Source organism: Pyrgilauda ruficollis, unplaced genomic scaffold, assembly GCF_017590135.1.
Source record: "Pyrgilauda ruficollis isolate IOZ18807 unplaced genomic scaffold, ASM1759013v1 scaffold1, whole genome shotgun sequence".
Classification (NCBI taxonomy): Eukaryota; Metazoa; Chordata; class Aves; order Passeriformes; family Passeridae; genus Pyrgilauda; species Pyrgilauda ruficollis.
Window position 1 is genome coordinate 13,947,662 of NW_024508100.1, and position 18,417 is coordinate 13,966,078.

The 18,417-nt window shown below is 36.5% G+C and overlaps 1 protein-coding gene across 3 annotated transcripts in view; it reads left to right on the forward strand.

Moving 5' to 3' along the window:
- Positions 1-17,602, forward strand: part of STIM2 (stromal interaction molecule 2) — a 70,298-nt gene extending 52,696 nt beyond the window's left edge. For 2 of the 3 annotated variants that reach the window (XM_041466940.1, XM_041467104.1), the window contains 9 exons: positions 638-749; positions 1,403-1,518; positions 2,770-2,947; positions 3,871-4,048; positions 4,621-4,788; positions 4,988-5,088; positions 5,334-5,572; positions 8,902-9,103; positions 9,916-17,602. In XM_041466940.1, coding sequence (XP_041322874.1) covers positions 638-749; positions 1,403-1,518; positions 2,770-2,947; positions 3,871-4,048; positions 4,621-4,788; positions 4,988-5,088; positions 5,334-5,572; positions 8,902-9,103; positions 9,916-10,396 — 1,775 coding nt within the window. In that variant the 3' untranslated portion in view covers positions 10,397-17,602. Of the gene's footprint in view, positions 1-637; positions 750-1,402; positions 1,519-2,769; positions 2,948-3,870; positions 4,049-4,620; positions 4,789-4,987; positions 5,089-5,333; positions 5,573-8,901; positions 9,104-9,376; positions 9,526-9,915 lie in introns of all 3 variants that reach the window. The other variant, XM_041467029.1, reaches the window with a different exon arrangement.
- Positions 17,603-18,417: the final 815 nt, after the last annotated feature.

Sequence of the window (18,417 nt, forward strand, 5' to 3'; positions counted from 1 at the left end):
CTACATATTTTAAGTTATTTTTCTTAAGAGTATTTTGCATGCTATTCCACTTTTCTTGGGCATGTTTGGGAGAGATTTAATAGTTTTCCTGTTAAATTTCTTCTGTCTTTTGGTGTTTTCTTTCAGTCTCCTCTCTCCTTCTCTTGTCAGCTCCCATTTTGTGGTTAGAAGGCATAAGCCTCTAAGAAAATTCTTGTCAAAACAAGTTCTTAAGGCATCATCCTGGGGAAGATCTTGGTACATTGCCTCAAATGGTTACAGCACCAGCTGATGTGTGTTTAGCTCTGCAAGGATAGTGAGGACAAAGGGGTTGAGGCTGGACTCGGTTGAAGTAGATGAAAGTCACAAGATGCTGTCCTGATTTAAACTAAAGCAAAAGACTCAATTGTTCTGTGAAAGTTTTAGTAAATAAATACTTCTGTTGCTTCCATGCTTGTGTATTTATAGTTTGCCTAAGCTTTCACAGGGGAGCATGTAATGAAAAAGGCAAAATGCCAGAAACACCATGGTAATGCTAATTTTTCTGGAATTATATTTGGCTAAACTCTCTTGGTTACCGTAACCTGCTTTTCTACTGCTTGTCTTCTAAGCTGTTGATTTTTACTGAAAACCTGAGGTAATTGAATTTTTCTTTCAGTTCATAACTGGACTCAAGAGGACACTCTTCAGTGGCTTTCAGATTTTGTTGAATTGCCCCAATATGAAAAGAATTTTAGAGACAGCAATGTCAATGGAACAACACTTCCCAGGTGAATATATCTTCTGGATTAGTTTCAAATAATTCCCCATAGGTTGGTGCATTAGTTTAAATGGTAGGAACAACTATGTGAACCTAAAGTCTAGCAAGATACAGTGCAGGAGATGAGGTGTCCTTGCACTTTTGAAGAGGTGGCTGCATATTTTTTTTTCTGCCAGAATATTTCAAAATACAACTTTCCTAAAAGTTTTATTTCTTTCTGTGGACCTTATCAAAGGTCACATAATTCTGTGTGGTAGCAAACTTCCTTTTGAACATCTTCTCGTCTATTGTATGAGTATATACAATAACATAACTGTAAAATACCTTCCTGGAGCATAAATACCACACCTGAGTAATGCGTTTATTCAGGAGTTTGTGTTAGAAGTCTGTAAATATACCTTTAACTGTGCTAAATGGATTTATTTAATGATTTTTTTCCAGAAAGAAAAGAATAAGTAAATGATTTTGTTTTCTTCTTTTGCCACAGGCAGATATGCATTTATATAGCATTACTGCTGTATTGTATTTCTCATTCTTAATTGCATAGTTGTAATCTATATAACTGTGGGAAATGCTGTTGATGTCTTTTTTTTTTTTTTTTTGCATAGACTGATTTTGAATATAGCTTATAGAATAGGTAACGTTTTGTCTTGTCCTTAACAGGATAGCAGTAAATGAACATGCTTTCATGATCTCTCACTTGAAAATAATTGACCGGAGTCATAGACAGAAGCTTCAGCTTAAAGCCTTGGATGTTGTTTTATTTGGACCTCTCACTCGTTAGTAACTTTTTGGAGTTTTTTTTCTTATCTCTTGATTGTAGGAATTCAACAGAGCATATTTTCCATGACACTTGATACTGTAGATAGGACAGCTTATCTATTTTGTGGATGTGCTGATGGATTACTTGGCACGTGTTGTGGAACTCTGCAATGAATTAAAAAAAGTTATTTAGGTGCTGTGAGCAGAACAAAGGTTCACTTCTGTGTGTAAGATCATGTAGAAATTTTAGTGTAACCCCACTTAAATGGATGTTGGCTTTTGTGTCACAAGAAGTGTCCTCTAAATATTTTTGACTGTTTAAATTACATTTATAGCAAAGGTTACATTCATTTCTCAGTTAGTTTGGACAGTGCAGCTGGGATGCTGAAATGAGAGGGGATGACCTACCCCAAGAAGAAAAAATGAGATGGTGATGCAAATCCAACACCTGTGTCTTCTGTGCATACTTGAGTTTGAGTGCAGTTAAATTTAAGGCAGGAGTTCCACATCTGACCCATTTTAGCATATGCAGCCATGTCCATACCACATCAGCAGTGCTCTGCATGCTTGCTTGTACACAGTTGCAGCTCTGCTCTGGCACTGTGCATGTCAGGTGCTCCTGAACTAGTCAGGCCAGATCTGAGTGGCAATTTTAGGGGACAAAAAAACCACTTTGTATTAGACCTTTAATGCTCACAGAAACTGTCTCTACAGAGGTGCAAGTGATTATAAAAGTTGTACTAACAAAGATGTGTTATGTGAATCTTGGATATGATAATTAGACAATCCAACTTGTACTTTTTAAAAGTGCTGCTGTTGCCATTTAAAAATGTACTTTATTTTTCCCGAGTGCAATTTTAACTCCACATAGTGTATTTAAGTGGGTGCAGACTGGAGAGAACTTGCTGAAATCTAATTACACCTCCTACTGACCTGATGCAGTACAGTTGTGGAACTCTATTTTCACTCTAAATAAAGATGCAGAGTATGTACTGTAAAGGGGTTTAGTAAGCTTTTCTCAGTTGAATGGATGTTTTAGTATAGATTAAGTAAATTGTATTAGAGCAAAGCTGCTTATATTTTATGAAAAATGCTGTGGAATACATTTGAAAGGTAGTTCTTGGGGGTGGTTTGAGGTAAATGAGCTAGAATTCTGTTTAGCATCAGGTTCTGTCTGTCAACTTTTAGCCTGGGGAGTGGGGGGGGAAGGCCTTAGTCTGTTGTCTGTATCGATGAAGTAGTTAATGATGGTGTTGTTCTCTGCACAGGTCCCCCTCACAACTGGATGAAGGATTTTATATTAACAGTTTCTATAGTTATTGGTTTTGGAGGCTGCTGGTTTGCATATACACAGAACAGAACCTCAAGAGAACATATCACAAAAATGATGAAGGACTTAGAAAGTCTCCAAACAGCAGAGCAAAGTCTTCTTGACTTGCAGGAAAGGTATAAAACCTAAAAGAAAAAAAAAAACAAAAAAAAACCAAAGAAAAGTTGTCCTTTTGTTTTGAAGCTAAACACAAATGCAGATCCTTTACAGTCTTAAGTTTTTTGCATTAACTGCCTTTGGATTTTGTTCATCTTCCCTTTGCATGGAACTTGTGATTTCAGTGTTGCTGATTTCTTGGGTAGAGATTGCTCCTGGATATTTTAGCAAGCAATACAAAGTTGTGGATGAAGATAGAGAATAGAGGCAGATTCTTTTTTTCCTACAGTTTAGAAGTATTTACTGTTGTTTTCATAGAATTACAGTTTATTTTAAATAGTTACATACATGGAAATGAGAACACTTTTTCTCTTTTTAAGCTTTTAAGATTGAAACAGACCGGAGCTGATTAGTTTCTATTGCATATATAACAATGTGGAAGTCGATAGTCTGTGGTGCACCTGTAACACAGTAGTCTATAGAGACTTGTATTTTGATATTACACTTTTAATGAGAGTTCACTTAAAAGTTTGGGGATTTTGCCTGGCCTGGATATCACGTTGTGTGATGTAATTGCTGCTGATTCATGAAGCTTGCAGAGTGTTTATTATCACAGAGTGGTTGAGGTTGGAAGAGACTTCTGGAGTTCATCTTGTCCAGCCCCTCCTGCTCAAGCAGGATCATCTAGAGCAGGTTGCCTAGGACCATGTGCAGGTGGCTTCTGAATATGTCCAAGGATGGAGACTCTACCACCTCTCTGGGCAACCTGTGCCACTGTTCAGTCATTCTCATGGTGAAAGTGTTTGCTGATGTTCAGACGGAACCTCATGTGCTTTGGTTTGTGCCCATTGCCCTGTTGCTGGATGCATTTTGTTATCCTGAGGACTACAGCTTGTAACAAATATGCTGTGTATTTTCTCATATTTTTTGTTCAATTGTGAAGGCTTGAGAAGGCACAAGAAGAGAATAGAAACGTTGCTGTTGAAAAGCAAAATCTGGAGCGCAAAATGATGGATGAGATCAATGATGCAAAACGTGAAGCTCATCGCCTCAGGGAATTGAGAGAGGGAGCTGAATGTGAGCTCAGCAGGCTCAAATATGCAGAGGAAGAGTTAGTACAGGTATCTGCCAGCTGTTTATAAATTTAGTGTTAACTTTAAATTCGTCCTAGTTTTGTTAGATCCTCAGTAGTGTTTAAAACAGCATATCCTAAATGCTGGATTTGAATGGAAAAATTCTGAGAGTGCTTAATGACTGTCTGTCAGTCATGCCATTATCTAGTAAAATAATCCTGAAACTATTAGAAGCTGTAATCTTTGTATATTAGCTTATCATAATATTTTGAGAGTCACTGAAAAAATATATACAAAAGCTTTTTTTATCTTGTTATTAGAAGAGAGAGTAGCTTTGTTTCATCTGAGCAGCAATAAATTTGGATTTATTGTGCTAAAAAAATTATCATCTTACAAAAATATTTAAACTTTGAATTAGGAACTATATAGCATTGGAAAAATTATGGAAAGTCATATGCTATATTTCAGAGCTGCCAGATCTGCATACCTGACAACAATCAGCACACACCAAAACTCTGTCAAGCTTTGCTATGTTGCTGTGGGCTATAAAGGTGCTTATAATTCACCTGTTAGTTCTAATGATACTTTCAGTGACACTTTCATTTCTTTTTGATTGCTAGGTTCGTATGGCTTTAAAAAAGGCTGAGAAGGAGTTTGAGTTGAGAAGTAATTGGTCTGTTCCTGAAGCTTTGCAGAAGTGGCTTCAGTTAACGCATGAAGTTGAAGTACAATATTACAATATCAAAAGACAGCATGCAGAAATGCAATTAGCAATTGCTAAAGATGAGGTAATAAATTATTCTTCAGCTACTTAAATATTTTTCTGATCTGTTGCTAGAGATATGAAATAGTAAACACAAAGCAGATAAACACTTGTGCTTTTTTCGTCTCTGAATTGTTTTTTGCTACCTGTCAATATTGCTAATGTTTTGTCATCTGTTAAGTATGCTACTAGTTTTATGCATTTCACTTTACCTTGTTTTTTAGGCAGAAAAGATAAAAAAGAAGAGAAGCACTGTATTTGGAACATTACATGTTGCACACAGCTCCTCCCTGGATGAAGTGGACCATAAAATTCTTGAAGCAAAGTAAGAGGGTTACTGGGACAGGATGCATATTCTTTTGGGATTATTTGCTCCCACAACAGAATTCCTGGAGAGTTATGGAATTGAGTGTTGTAGTGGTTTTGCCCTTTAGAAAAGCAATTTAAAAAATACTAAAATGTGAATATTTTAACAGCTGTAATGGATCTTCTTGTATGCTGGAATGAATGTGTTGCTTTGCTTTATCAATAAGCACAGTGTATGTAATTTTAATATGTGCTTTTCTTCAGGAAAGCACTCTCTGAGTTGACGACATGTTTGCGGGAGCGTCTTTATCGATGGCAACAGATTGAGAAGATTTGTGGGTTTCAAATCGCACACAATTCTGGGCTACCAAGCTTGACCTCCTCTCTCTACTCTGATCACAGCTGGGTAGTTATGCCTCGAGTTTCCATTCCTCCCTACCCAATTGCAGGGGGAGTTGATGACTTAGATGAAGACACTCCTCCAATAGTTTCACAGTTTCATGGTAAGTGATAAGCTCAGTAAAAAGAAAGAGGAAAAGTTGTGGGACATGGGATTTTCAGGTCAGGTGGGAGAAGAGTACTGAAATCCAGCAGGATTAGATCAAAGTCAAAAATTCTATGTAGGATTTCAGATACTAGCTCCAGTGGGACTTAAATGGAAAATTGGGTTTTGCAATAACGATAATATGAGGAAAAAGCCTCTATTTTTTTTCAGGGTTAGAGTGGGGCAAATTCAGCTAAGGTTTTGTAAGTCATTGTCAACCTTGGATTGCTACTTAAACAAAAGTTTGTAATGAATAATGCTGAGTTTCTGTTAGCTCATTTATTCTTTCAGATGGAAGGGATGTGGTTAGTCCAGGGTTCCTTGAGCTCTGAGAAAGATCACATCCTTTGGGAGGCCGCATGTTACATAGCCTTGTGCACATTCTTTAGTGGTTGGAACAAAATCCTGTTGTTCAAGGGAAGCTTTCAGACAGAATGTTTGTGTTTGGAAATAGTGGGTTGGTTGTTTGAGTGTCCGTCAGAGAGGCTGAGCTCTGGAGGGACAGAAATCCAGCTTTGGTTAAACTATGATCAGAAGATACATGCTGGGGATTCAGACCACCCTTGTATCATGAGTCATTGTGTCAGAACAAGAGCCTGCTTCGTGGAGCTTGTGATTAACTGGACTCTAGAGGCAGCTCGAAAAGATAAGCTCCCATGCAGTTATTCAAACAAGCTGTTTTAAGCTGAGGAATGAGTAGGAAGGAAAACTGTCATGTGGATACATTTTTCTTCCAGGGCTGGGATTCTCAGAAGAAATTCAGACTGTATTTTAAAATAGCATAAGGTCGCCACTTTGCTGCCTTCACTCAGTGTGCCTTGGACACTTGTTTTTCTTCTTAATGTACCAACCTTTTTTTCTGCAGACCACATTGACAAGTTCATTAATCCTCTTGCAACTTCCCTCAATTTCTGATCACTTTTAAGGAATACTGTTTCTCTAGTTGTCTTCAGTGCAAATACTTTGATTTAAACCCTAGCAACAAATTTATTGGAGACCCAATAAAATATGGATGCCTACAGTTAAGCTCCCAATTCTATATAGAGAAGCCTGTGGTCTGATTTCAAAATAAAGAGCTCCATTTATTGTCATGATTTTCCAGATGGTCTGCAATGACAACACTTGGATATATGTTAAAAAACTTCAGACTTGTGAGGTTTTCAGTCACTCCTCTCATTTAGCTCTTGCTTAGAAGTGAAGCCAGAGAAGAAAGTGCAGTTGATTCAAAGAAAGTACAGTTAGAAAAGAACTGTACTATTTGTAAAAGCATACTTAGCTGAAACTTTACTGTATGAGGAAAATATACTATATGATCTGTTGTTGAAACTAGTGTTGAGGAGTCAAATTATTGTAGGTTAGTTCAGTAAATACTGAATTATTCCCATCCTTTAGGCAAAAATAACAAATGCACACAAGGAAGGACAGAAGCATAATGGCTTGTCTTGGTCATGAGGCTTCAGGCAAAATGCACTGTGCACGAGGTCACTTAAGAAAGGGGCTATTTCCATCGCTGGATCTAAAGTGGACTGGGCTATTGCCTTGCCTCAGCATCCTTTGGACTCATAAAATTGACAAAATTTGAAGTCTGTTGGACAGACTTCTTTGTGCCAGAGCAATTGTGTTGATAGGCTTATATGGTGTCAAGTAATAGAGCTGTTTGATCAATCTCAAGCTGAAGAACAAAAATGGAATAAGAAATAGCGTCTGACACTGGAAAAAAGTCCTTACAGCTGGAAGGTGGTAATGAAACTTCTGGTTTTCCACTGACTTATTGGGATTCAGCTGGTTCCTTGATTTAGTGAGTTTCATTTGCACTGGAAAATTCTACATGTTCAATCTTCATAGCTGAATTCTTCATATTCCTGTGTATATACACCTAAAAAGGATCAAAATGCTTGTTACTTCTCTAAAAATTCACCAATGGTGCAGTCTTGGGGTTTTTTTTAATACCAGTAAGGAGGATGGTATCTGATTTACCTTGACCTGTAGCACAATTTCCTAAAGAGATTCTTATTCTCTTATCTCAGTTCACATTTGCTCTTTGAGGAATTTTTTTTTTGTAACGACACAAGATGATTTTTGAGCTCCCAACATGTTTTTAAGGTTAGTAGGGAATTCCTCAAAAGTAATATTTGAAGTTTGAGTTATATGTCAACACTCATGTTGAGAATTGCAAAACTTCCTTTCCTGCTCAGGAGTGGGAATAAATATATGTGTTGGCAAAGGTGCAGTCACTTACTGTTTAGTGAAAGTTGTGATTTTCTGTACTAAAAGAGAGTGGACAACTTGTCCTTTTCTGAGGTTCTAGGAAGGGAAACTGTAACTTATATAGTGATAAACTGCCATTGCAGAAAATAAAATGTATTTTGTCAGTCTTGACATCCTTGTCTACAAAAATAATTAAAGGGATATTTAGCGTGTTGCGTTTGTTAAACAATTTTGAAAACCAGTAAGGGTCTGGTGTATCTTACATAAGCAGTGATGCATTCCATGGGACAGTTTGATGAGGAGTGTGAAACATCCTGAGGGTTTGTAACAACTAGCCTGAAAAGAGGTCTGTAGATTTTTTTCTGGACATACATTGCTGCCTAATAATCTTTTGAGGGAGGAATTGGATTGGGAACATTTGAGTTTATCACTTCCTGTTGGGTACTTTGCTGATGAAGTCTTGTGTGGCTGTCTCCACCCATTCTTAGTATTTTTACTTCCAGAAATTCATAGTTGGCTTGGCAAGAGACAATGTTATCTAAAAGAAAGTTCTTGATCCTAAAATGAGGTTGAATTATGTATTTTCTATCACGTTATGTAAATGAAATTGGTCTTCTCTGTCTAGCCTATTTTTCAACTAGTGTAGTGTCTATCAGTTGGCTGTTTGGTTAGTCATACCTACTTTGCAAAACTTTTACATTTTCTTCTAACTTCCAAATCACCACACAAAATACAGGACGTTGTGTAACATACTAATTTCAGCACTGCTATTTTTAGTTTATGAAAGGTTGGGAGTTTCAGTAGACGCTTTCTTTTTGTTCTCAAGAGAGCCAGAGCTTTGGTGTACTTGGTCAGGATAGTATTTGGCAGGCACAAAATCTCATCTTGATTAGCTGCTTCATCTAACTGTAGAATGTATGAGGTGTGTCAGTCTTTCTTCCTCTGAAACTGTCAAGCAATGTCAAAGTTGTTTAAAAGTCACTGTAGCTGAAGCAGATATCTGCTACTTAGTCTTCAGAGTAGATGCTGTTAACATCAATGTCACTTGGAGGGTTTTGGTTTGCTTTTTCTCTGCCTTAGGGTCCATTGTAAAACCTCCCAGCACACTGGCAAGAAGCAGTAGCTTGTGTAGATCAAGACGCAGTGTTGTGCCATCATCTCCACAGTCTCAGCACGCTTTGCACTCCCCTGACCCTGACATCCTTTCTGTGTCGAGCTGCCCAGCTCTCTATCGAACTGAAGAGGAGGAGGAAGCCATTTACTTCTCTGCTGATAAACAATGGTACGGAGATTAGCAAACAGCACTTGGAACTCTTGATAGGATTATTGAGACTAACAGTTTAGAATTAGAGGTTAAACCAAGCCAAAAGTTAAAGTAATCTGTAGGATAATATAAATTAATATAGTCTACATGGAGCGGAGAGTTCTTGTCTGGTATGTGTATGTAAATAGCTAGCATGTCATGTACAGTTAAGAAATGTTACAATCCAGGGTGCACTGAACTAACCCTGATTCTCCATTACAATATGTTACTGGCTTTTACATCTGAAACTAGGATCAAAAGCAATGTCAGCTACTGGGCGAAGAGGAGATGGATGGTAACACAATTCTTACAGCATGTTGAGCGTGTACCTACTCTTGTTACATGGCCTCATAGGAAAAGGTTAAATTCCTTTTGGAAGGAGCAAATGAGCTTGTTGAAAGGTAGGGACACTTGTCCTGAAGAAACTTTTTGTATATGATAGGCTTAAATCTCCTTCTTTCGTTTCATAACTTTTCTGACTTCACGTGCCAGAAAGATAGGCTTTGTTCTTTGACGTGAGATACAAATGACTGATTCTGGGCAGATGCTGCTGCCCAAAAAAGCAAGATTGCACAAACTAATTCCCTTAAGTTTAGATAATAAAATGATGTAATGCAAGTTGTAATTTTAAATGTTTATCTTAATTTTATTTTTTGTTTAATTAACTACTAAGGAAAAGTGTGGGTGGTGCTTTTAGACTAATGTTATTGATTCTAAATTAATTTCCTTTTTAACTGTATGAAGGAAATTGTAGTTTCATTATATTTTCTCTTCTCTCTGCTCTGACTCAGGGAAGTACAGGAAACAGGTTCGGAATGTGACTCCTTAAATTCATCCATTGGAAGAAAACAGTCTCCTCCAGCAAGTCTTGAGATGTACCAGACAATTTCTCCTCAGAAAGTATCACCAGAAGAATTCTCACTTGAGGAATCATCTACAGGAGACTCCTCTTCTCTAACTGCAGATGTTTCCAGGGGCTCTCCTGACTGTGTAGGCATGGCAGAAACTAAGAGCATGATCTTTAGTCCTGCAAGCAAAGTTTATAATGGAATCCTGGAGAAGTCTTGCAGCATGAACCAGCTTTCAACCGGGATCCCAGTCCCAAAGCCTCGTCACACCTCATGTTCTTCGACTGGCAGTGATAGTAAACCCAGCCATGAAGCTGCTTCTGTGCCCAGGATAAGCAGCATCCCACAGGACCTCTACCAGAATGGTGAAAAAAATAAAAAGCCATCAAAAATAAAAAACCTCTTTAAGAAGAAGTGTAAGTGAGGTGGGCAGAAAAAATCCTATAGTAATATTATAAAAACTCTATTTTTTAAATCGTTAGGAATGTAATTCCATTTGAGCATTCCAGACTGGATGCCCTAATGGAATACTCTGTAGGTCACCTATACTTAATGACTGTACTGTCAACGGTTGTGCCAGCTGTCAATGAGAAATCATTAAAAAGTTCAGACAGTTTACATTAATTTCTGCCTATTTATTTCTTTATTTTTTAGGTTGTCTTTTTCAGCTTTTTTTTTTTTTGTTTTGTTTTAAAATTTGATTTGTTGGGCTTTTTTAAGTTTATTCATAAACCATTTGTAAGCCACTTCGGACTCCTAAGCTTTAATGGACTAGTAAGCCTTCCTGGGCTTGCCAAAGTTTCTTGTTTACTGGAGCATCTTCCTATCTTTCCATAGAAATAGGACATTTATCTACTGGACTTTAACAAAAATAAAAGAAGTAGAACTAAATGAATTGCACTACTGTTTTACAGACTGGAACAGTCTCTGCAAGTGAAACTGAAAGACTTGTATTTGACTGAGAAGATGAATCTTTTCACTTTTAGATATTTTGGAGTTTTTAAGTAGAATTTAGCATTTCTAATTGACTTGATTTCTGGAAATGGAAATGTCATGCTTTTATTATGGGAAGCTTTGTTAGATGCATTTATTATTAGAATGGTTCAAGTCCTGCTGTAAAGATCATTTTTTTCCCAGGACTTTCACTGTGATTTTAATTCACTGCAGGCTGTATGAGAAACAAAAAAAAAAAAAAAAAAAAAAAAAGAGAAAAAAGAAAAAAAAAAAAAGAAAAAAGTAAATTACCAAGAGAACAGGCTCTTGATTCCTTATGCAAGATGGTTGTGAAACTTGACTGAAGACTGAAAAAGTTCACCTCTCAAAATGAGGAGGGGGAATATTAGCTTTTGTTTACAGTTTGACAGAAAATGGACATTTGGGTTGTGAAAGTTTGTACTGTGGTAAAGATAATAAATTGGAAACATTATTGTGCTTGGGAATGTTCCAATTCTAGCTGATGCTTCTTTCAGACATGTTTCAGAGGTCCTGTTTATTGGAAGCTATTGTAGGCTACATTGCTTATGCTCACTGCTGTGTATAAGTTATTATATTTTTTGAATTAGCTATTGTTGTCTTAATGTCCTCCTTTTGTAAAATTTCATACACTTTATTTTTGTATAGTTTGAAGATTTAGCTGTTCAGAGATGTCTGAAGTAAATGTTATAATTTTATAATGCATACTGTTATACTAACTCATAATTTTAGATATAAAGATAGATATAAAGGTGAGATGACATGCTTCAGATAAAAGCAATTTTTGTGACGCTTTTTAGGGAGAGATGAAATTACTGTGAGGTAACAAGGAAGCCTTCTTAGGGTAGCAGTAGCTAGGTGTTCAAAAACTTCCTATTTTTTTTAAACAATTGGAGACAAGAAATATATGGCTTAAGCAACAGTGCCTTTTATTCAGTTTGAAAATATTAATACTGAGCAGGAATTTCTTCTGAGTTTCCAAAGAAATATCTCCTGCTCTAGTCAACAGAAGCAATTTACCTAGTGATGACTTAACAGTCTCAGATCTTCCACAGGGGTGTTCTAATTGCCTCAGTAGCAGGTGCCACTGCCAGGGACTTGTGATTAGGGGCTCACTTCTTACCAATATGTATGTGATGTACTGTGTGAAAGAATTATTTCACAGACTGCCTACATTTTTTCTAGTAAGGAGCCTTCAAAACCTGTAGCTAATTGAAATCAAGTGATATGTGTCTTTTCTATCATTTTCTGTTTAGGTTCCACTGTACATACCCAACGTGTTAGTTCTCTCCTCAAGAAGTGGTGGTGATTTTAACAGATTTGCTGTGGTTAGTGACATGGTTGAAAGAGAAGGGTTATAAAATGAGGTGGAGACCTTGCATGTGCAAGTACTTTAAATGTCCTGGTACACTGGTTAAGTTCTTAAGAGAACAGAAATAATCCAGAGATTCGTTGTCTAACAGAGACTGATTGTAGGCCATCTATGCAGAAAATCATGGGACAAATCAACTGTTTGATAAAGTTGGGAGAAGAAAAAATTAGTGGAATAGAAAATAATAAGAACATAATATTGTTCCATTATTCTCTGAATCATCAGATTGACCAGCTGTAGCTTCAAAATAAAGTAATTGCAAGGTAGCAGTGGTCTCTTTGAACAAAGATTGTACACTCTATACATGGCAGACAACAAAAAGCAGTGATGAAAAAAGACTTGTGCCCAAGAACCACCTCAATGCTGAGCCCTCAAGAGCTGTAGTTTAAGCCTGATGAAGTACTTGAACATCTACAAAGGGAACAATTACTTTATGAAAGTAGGGAACTTCCTGTGCCTCCCTCAAACAACATGACGACTACTACCAGAAAAATCTTGGTGCACTTGAGAAGGCTATAGCAATAATTGGGTTTAAAATAAGATCTGGGGCTGGATAGTAGGTGTGAGGTTTGAGTAACTCTGTCTCTATCATTATCAAAAAAGATGAAGTGGCATTTTGGTACTGGAGAGTAAACATTTACACATGGAGAAAAAGCTGGTACTAGTGGAAAGGCAGCACTTCTTAATTCTGGTATCAAAATCGGGCAAACTCAAATACTGAAAAGCCAAAGCAGACAAATTCAGTTTTTTGTAGTAAGTATAACTGAAAGTGAAATAGAGGAGGTATTGAACTCTTTATTGGCTGTGAGTTAAAGTGCTAAGTATCTTTTTAAAAAAACAATTTAACTATTTTCTGGAAAAAAATATTTATTCATGCTGTACAAACAAATCAGTTAAGATTATTATACTGATAGATTTTGGCTTCAAAATGGCAAACCTTTGGAGTACAGACAACTCTCAACACTCCATGTGTCACCAGCTGTCCTGTAATTTTATAGCTGCTTCTTAATAAGTGTTAGAGAACAGAAAACTTAAATTAATACAGTCAGAAGTGATGAGTACTTTGGAGGACAAACTAATGCTAAGTTAATTGAGTTTAATTTTTATTATTAGCCACTTGCATTTCTTGCCATTTAAATTTGTCCACAATGTAAGTGGCTTCCATTGCTTCTCCTAGAGAAATTCCTGTCTTTAAATGGTTTGAGTCATTTTACTGAGGGATGTTGAGAGCACTGGCTCTGAGGTAGATCTTCATCAGATCCAGTCTTAGCATTGAAGTACCTGGAGTCCACATCTAAGAAGTGAGACAATGTGCCTCAAAAGGTTCTCGGTTCCATTTGCTACCAGTGTAATGTGAACTTGCTGGCAGTCAGTGAGTTTGGCCAGCATTCCAACCACTGGGATTCATAGGACATATCAGTCACTTGAGACAGTCAGCTAGTGTCATTAAAGATTGGTTTATGGGTTTTTGTTTTGTTTGTTTTGGGTGTTTTTTCAATTTTACAGCTAAAATCCGTGTTCTGTTTTTAATTATCTGGTATTTCAGAAGATGAGGCTCTTTGCTATTTAAATATTTTGTTAGAGTACTTTGTCAGGACAGCAGCTCATTTGTGGAAATTGCCTAAAAGACTTCTCCCTGTTCAAGGTTGCTGTTTAAGTCACTTGTAAAATGAAGAAGTGTCAAATATAAGATTCTATATGAAGAAGAAAAAAAATCCCAGTTCTTCCAAAACTAAACAAACACAAACCTTTCCACAATGCTTACTAAAGCTATATGACACTTGATTAGCATAAAAGTTTTGGGAAGGGCATTTTGGTTGCCATGGGGAATGCTTTTTACCATTTTATAGTGGACTTGGAGATTAAAACAGCTGATTGCGTTTGCATTTTTTGGTTTTTCATTTTGGTTGGTTCCCCTCCATCCCTCATCCCCAAGGCTCAGTGATGGAACTTAAAATTGTTCATTGACAGTTCCAGGTATATGTCAACTTTTCTTCCCCCACTGGTATCTAGGTAGTGGATTACCTTCTACTTCCTGAAAGGTAATTTGCTGAAAGAGGAAAAATCCTCAATTATAGTCCAAGTAGTAATGTTATAGTAAGAATATAGTTCCGTCTTTGGAAGCCTAGAAGATGATGAAGCCAAGAATACTTGATTTCAGTTTTCTTACGATATTTATGGATGCCAGCTGGAGTTAGGCAGTAATTTACAACTGATTGAAAGCCTGAAAAGATAAAGCTAATTAGAAATTAAAGCTTTCAAGATTTTGTCCTTTTGCTTCCCAAAATATGGGAACATGGCGTGCACAGGAGGGAGATGAGCTGATTAGTATTTCTTGCATCACCAGCTTTTAGAGTTTCGGGATAGTTTCATTCCATTTCCACAATACATTGCTGGAGAGGGATTACTACCTTACTTTCATAAGTATGCAATGAAATATTGTTTTTCCATTCAATTACAAGCATATTTGTGAGCAGTAGAGAATGTAAGTAATTTTTTCTTTTATAGTCAAATAGAGGAATTACTAATTCTTGGACCTCTTGTCTATTTGCTTATCTCCTTGTGCAATATGTTAAGTTGGATGAACACATTTTTCTAATCTGTTCCAGTTGTTCTTACTATAGGGGTGTGTTACTATCTCATGCTTGAATCACTGCTCCAAATTGCTTGTAGGCATTGTAATCCTGGATGTTGCATCTTCAGTGATTCATGGTGAAGCCCACTATGCCGGTTGAGTCTAAGTGCTGCTAACATTTTCTGCTGTGACACAGTGACACAGATGTTGGGATAACTAATAATCAAAAATTGCCTGCAGAGTTTGGCTGCCTGACAGTGTGTAGATGTTTAGGTGACCATTCTTTGAGGCTTCAGTAGCAGTTCAAATGTCATACAGGTATTCAACAGATAGTTTTTGCATCCAGCCCAGTACAGATGGTGTTTTTCTGACTCTCCACTTAGTTCTCTGTTTCATAAACAGAATGCACCAATTCATATAAGTAGTAACAATATCAAACTTTAAACTATTATTCCTGGGTGCTCTTGCATCTGACATTGCTTAAGCAGATGGCAGCACTTACCAATCCACTTCAGGCATTCAGAAATAAAATAGATTTGTGTTATCTGTTGTTTTTCTTTACAACTTTAAATCTCAAGTTTACCATATTGTGTGTTCTGTGTATTTAATGCTTCACTGAAATGAAAGTGGGATGGTTGATTTCTGCTTAGATGTTAAGGATAACACATTTGAGCAAGGTAAAAAGAAATGCCTCTTGCTCCTTGGAGAGGATGAAAAATGTTCAGTGGTATTTAATCTCCTAAGGAACACTCACAATTTAGATTGCTGGAGATAAGAGGTACATTCAGTCTCAAGGCTTTCAGATCAGTAACTTTTTATCCAACAAAAAACCCCACTTTCTTCTTTACATGTACTCTCCAGGGTACCTTCTTATTTCTAATTTCTATTCTTTTTTTCACCCAGCATTAAGTTTAGTCGTTACAGTACTAACGAGGGTGATTGCCAGACCTCAGAGCAGTTTCAGAGAACCTTTCGTAGCATGTCTTAATGTCAGTTTTGGTTTAATATGTGCTAAAGACATCTGAATCAAAACTTTGTCCTTCACATTCCTTTTATTTTAATTCAACTCAGTTCTTTGTGATCCCTTTCCTGTTAAAAAAATAAACAGGTACTGGTAGTTTAGAGTATTAGAGGCTTTTTTCAGTTGGGTGTTACTAATAGATAAATGATAAATAGTTGCCTTTTAAAGACTGTCACAGTTGGATATTGTAAAAACACTGCTGTAATTCAGATGAACGAGGTAGAGCATTGGCTGGTGTGATTTGTGCATGAGTGGTAAAGTTATTCTTTAATTACCCTTTGACTGTTTATTTGTGTCTTAAGTTAATGCTGCACAATTATTTTGAGACTTGAATTCATTTAAAATTAAGGTCAGTATGTCCAACCCTACAAAAGTCAGTGTTCAGTTGTCAGCCATCACTCCATTCTTACAGAAATTAATGGCAATCTTGAATATTTGTACTAGCTTGTTGAGTGGTAGAATGGGTTCTGGTAAGTATTCAAGTGGAAGGCAGAGAACTTTTGAAGTGACCTAGGTAACCTGTGTTCTTGATCAGCTTTCAAATCCATCTCCCAGTCAGATGGAGTCTCCCCAGGGGAATGTAGATGTACTTACTGCTTGGAACTTTGTAGTTAATTATATTTGGCGCTCTAATTCTGATAACTTGCATGTGTGCTATGCTTGCTTGCTTTTCAATAGCTGACAAAATCTATAGGAGATCTTGGGAGTTTGTCTAAAAAAATTGCTGTTAAAAAAAAAAGACTGGCAAGAGAAATCTGTCAGGCTTTGAACTGAATAGAATGAACAGAGACCAGCTGTTGTCTAAAAGTATTGTTTAAATAATTCTTAATGAAATGAATTGGGTAGCACGTCTGTTTTCACATTGCTCTCCTCCAAGCAACAAATATAATTAGAATACCCTAGGCTTCAGCAAGGCTGTTTGGGAGATGTTTTGCCCTGTTTTTATTTTTAATTTAAATAACATTGAGTTGTAGTGAGTGTTCAGCATATTAATGCCTGACTTAAAAGATTAGCAGAATTTGAATGACTTGCATTGTTTTGTTTAATTACTGCTTTATAAAATGTAGATACTTGCATAAAGCCCATTGGATCTGGATATGTTTTAATGACATAGCAAGAAGAGGACCAAGACAAGTAAATGTGTGCAAAATTTGAATCTTAAGATGTTTACTGGGAAGAGATGTTGTCCATGCAGACTCTGCTCTTCCTCTCTTTCCTCTTGGCTTCTGTTTGTTTTCATTAGTTGAACTAAAACAAGAAAGAAAGCCCTCAGACTGACTAGTTTCTGTCTCTTAATATATACACTGTACTTGCTTTTAACCTCACCTATTGCATGTTGTTAATGCTGTACACAAATGCATTTGGAGTATTTCTTTGGTGTTGTACAGCATGATGCATTTCATTCCCTTTTCTAGTTTACCTCCCATTCGCTATATATTGCTTTACAACTGGAAGAAAACCCTGAATTTTGGGGAATTTAGTCTGTTTGCATATAAAAATCTTTTTTTTTTTTTTCTTTTCTGTGAGTCTTATGAGAAAATGTCCTGCTTGGAGAGTCTCAGACAGTATTTTCCTGTGTTTATTCATGTTACTTTGCTTTACTTTATAAGTGAAAATTGATTTTATTGATTTCTGATGTGTTGTTGCACTTAATGTTGAATAAATCTGACTTTCATTTTGAAAAGTGAAACTGTGTTAGTGAAAATGTTATATAATTTTTATTTATCTTAGCCTGTTCCCTGAGTATATAATTTTTGATTTTTAAAAAAAAATACTTTATCTGGAGATAAGTTTTCTTAGTTCTGCTTAGGGTTCTGGCCTGTATTTCTTTTTTCATGCTGTTATTAAAGCTTGACAACAATATTACTGTGAAAGGAAAGATAGAGACCATTTTGTTTGGCAACTAGGGTGCTACAATCAGATTTGTAAATCCTGAGTCTTACTGCTTTTACTTGAAAGATCCTTTCTGAGTTTAAGTTGTTTAACATTTTGAAGATTTGGGATTTTGGGCTTGTGCTGTTTTGTTTTCTTTTCACTCTTCTTTTCCCTTCTGAACAAGCTGAAAAGCCTTTTCAAGTGACTGCTGGAATAATATGTAGCCTTGTGATTTTGAGCATGAGGATTGGTTTGAGAGCCTGTGGCTCTCTACCAGAAAAAAAAATCCTTGTTGTGTTTAATATTTTTTTTAACTTGTAGCTCAGAGAATGAAGATGCTCAAGAAGAGCTTTTTCAAAGCAGCTTCTCTTGTAACCAAAAATCCCACTTATGTGGATGTGACAAGATTGTGGTGGGGTAAATCAGTGAGTGACAACACAGGTGAACCACAGGTTCAATGTGAATCATGTTTAGAGAATTTAAATTAGTTTTTTTTCCAGATAAAAATGGATATTGATAATTGAGTCTGTATATAAATTATGTTCAACAGCCCACTTCAGAAGCAATAATTTAGTGTGTGTGTGTGTGAGTTGGTCACTGGTTTCACTTCAATTTGTCCTTGGTGTTCTT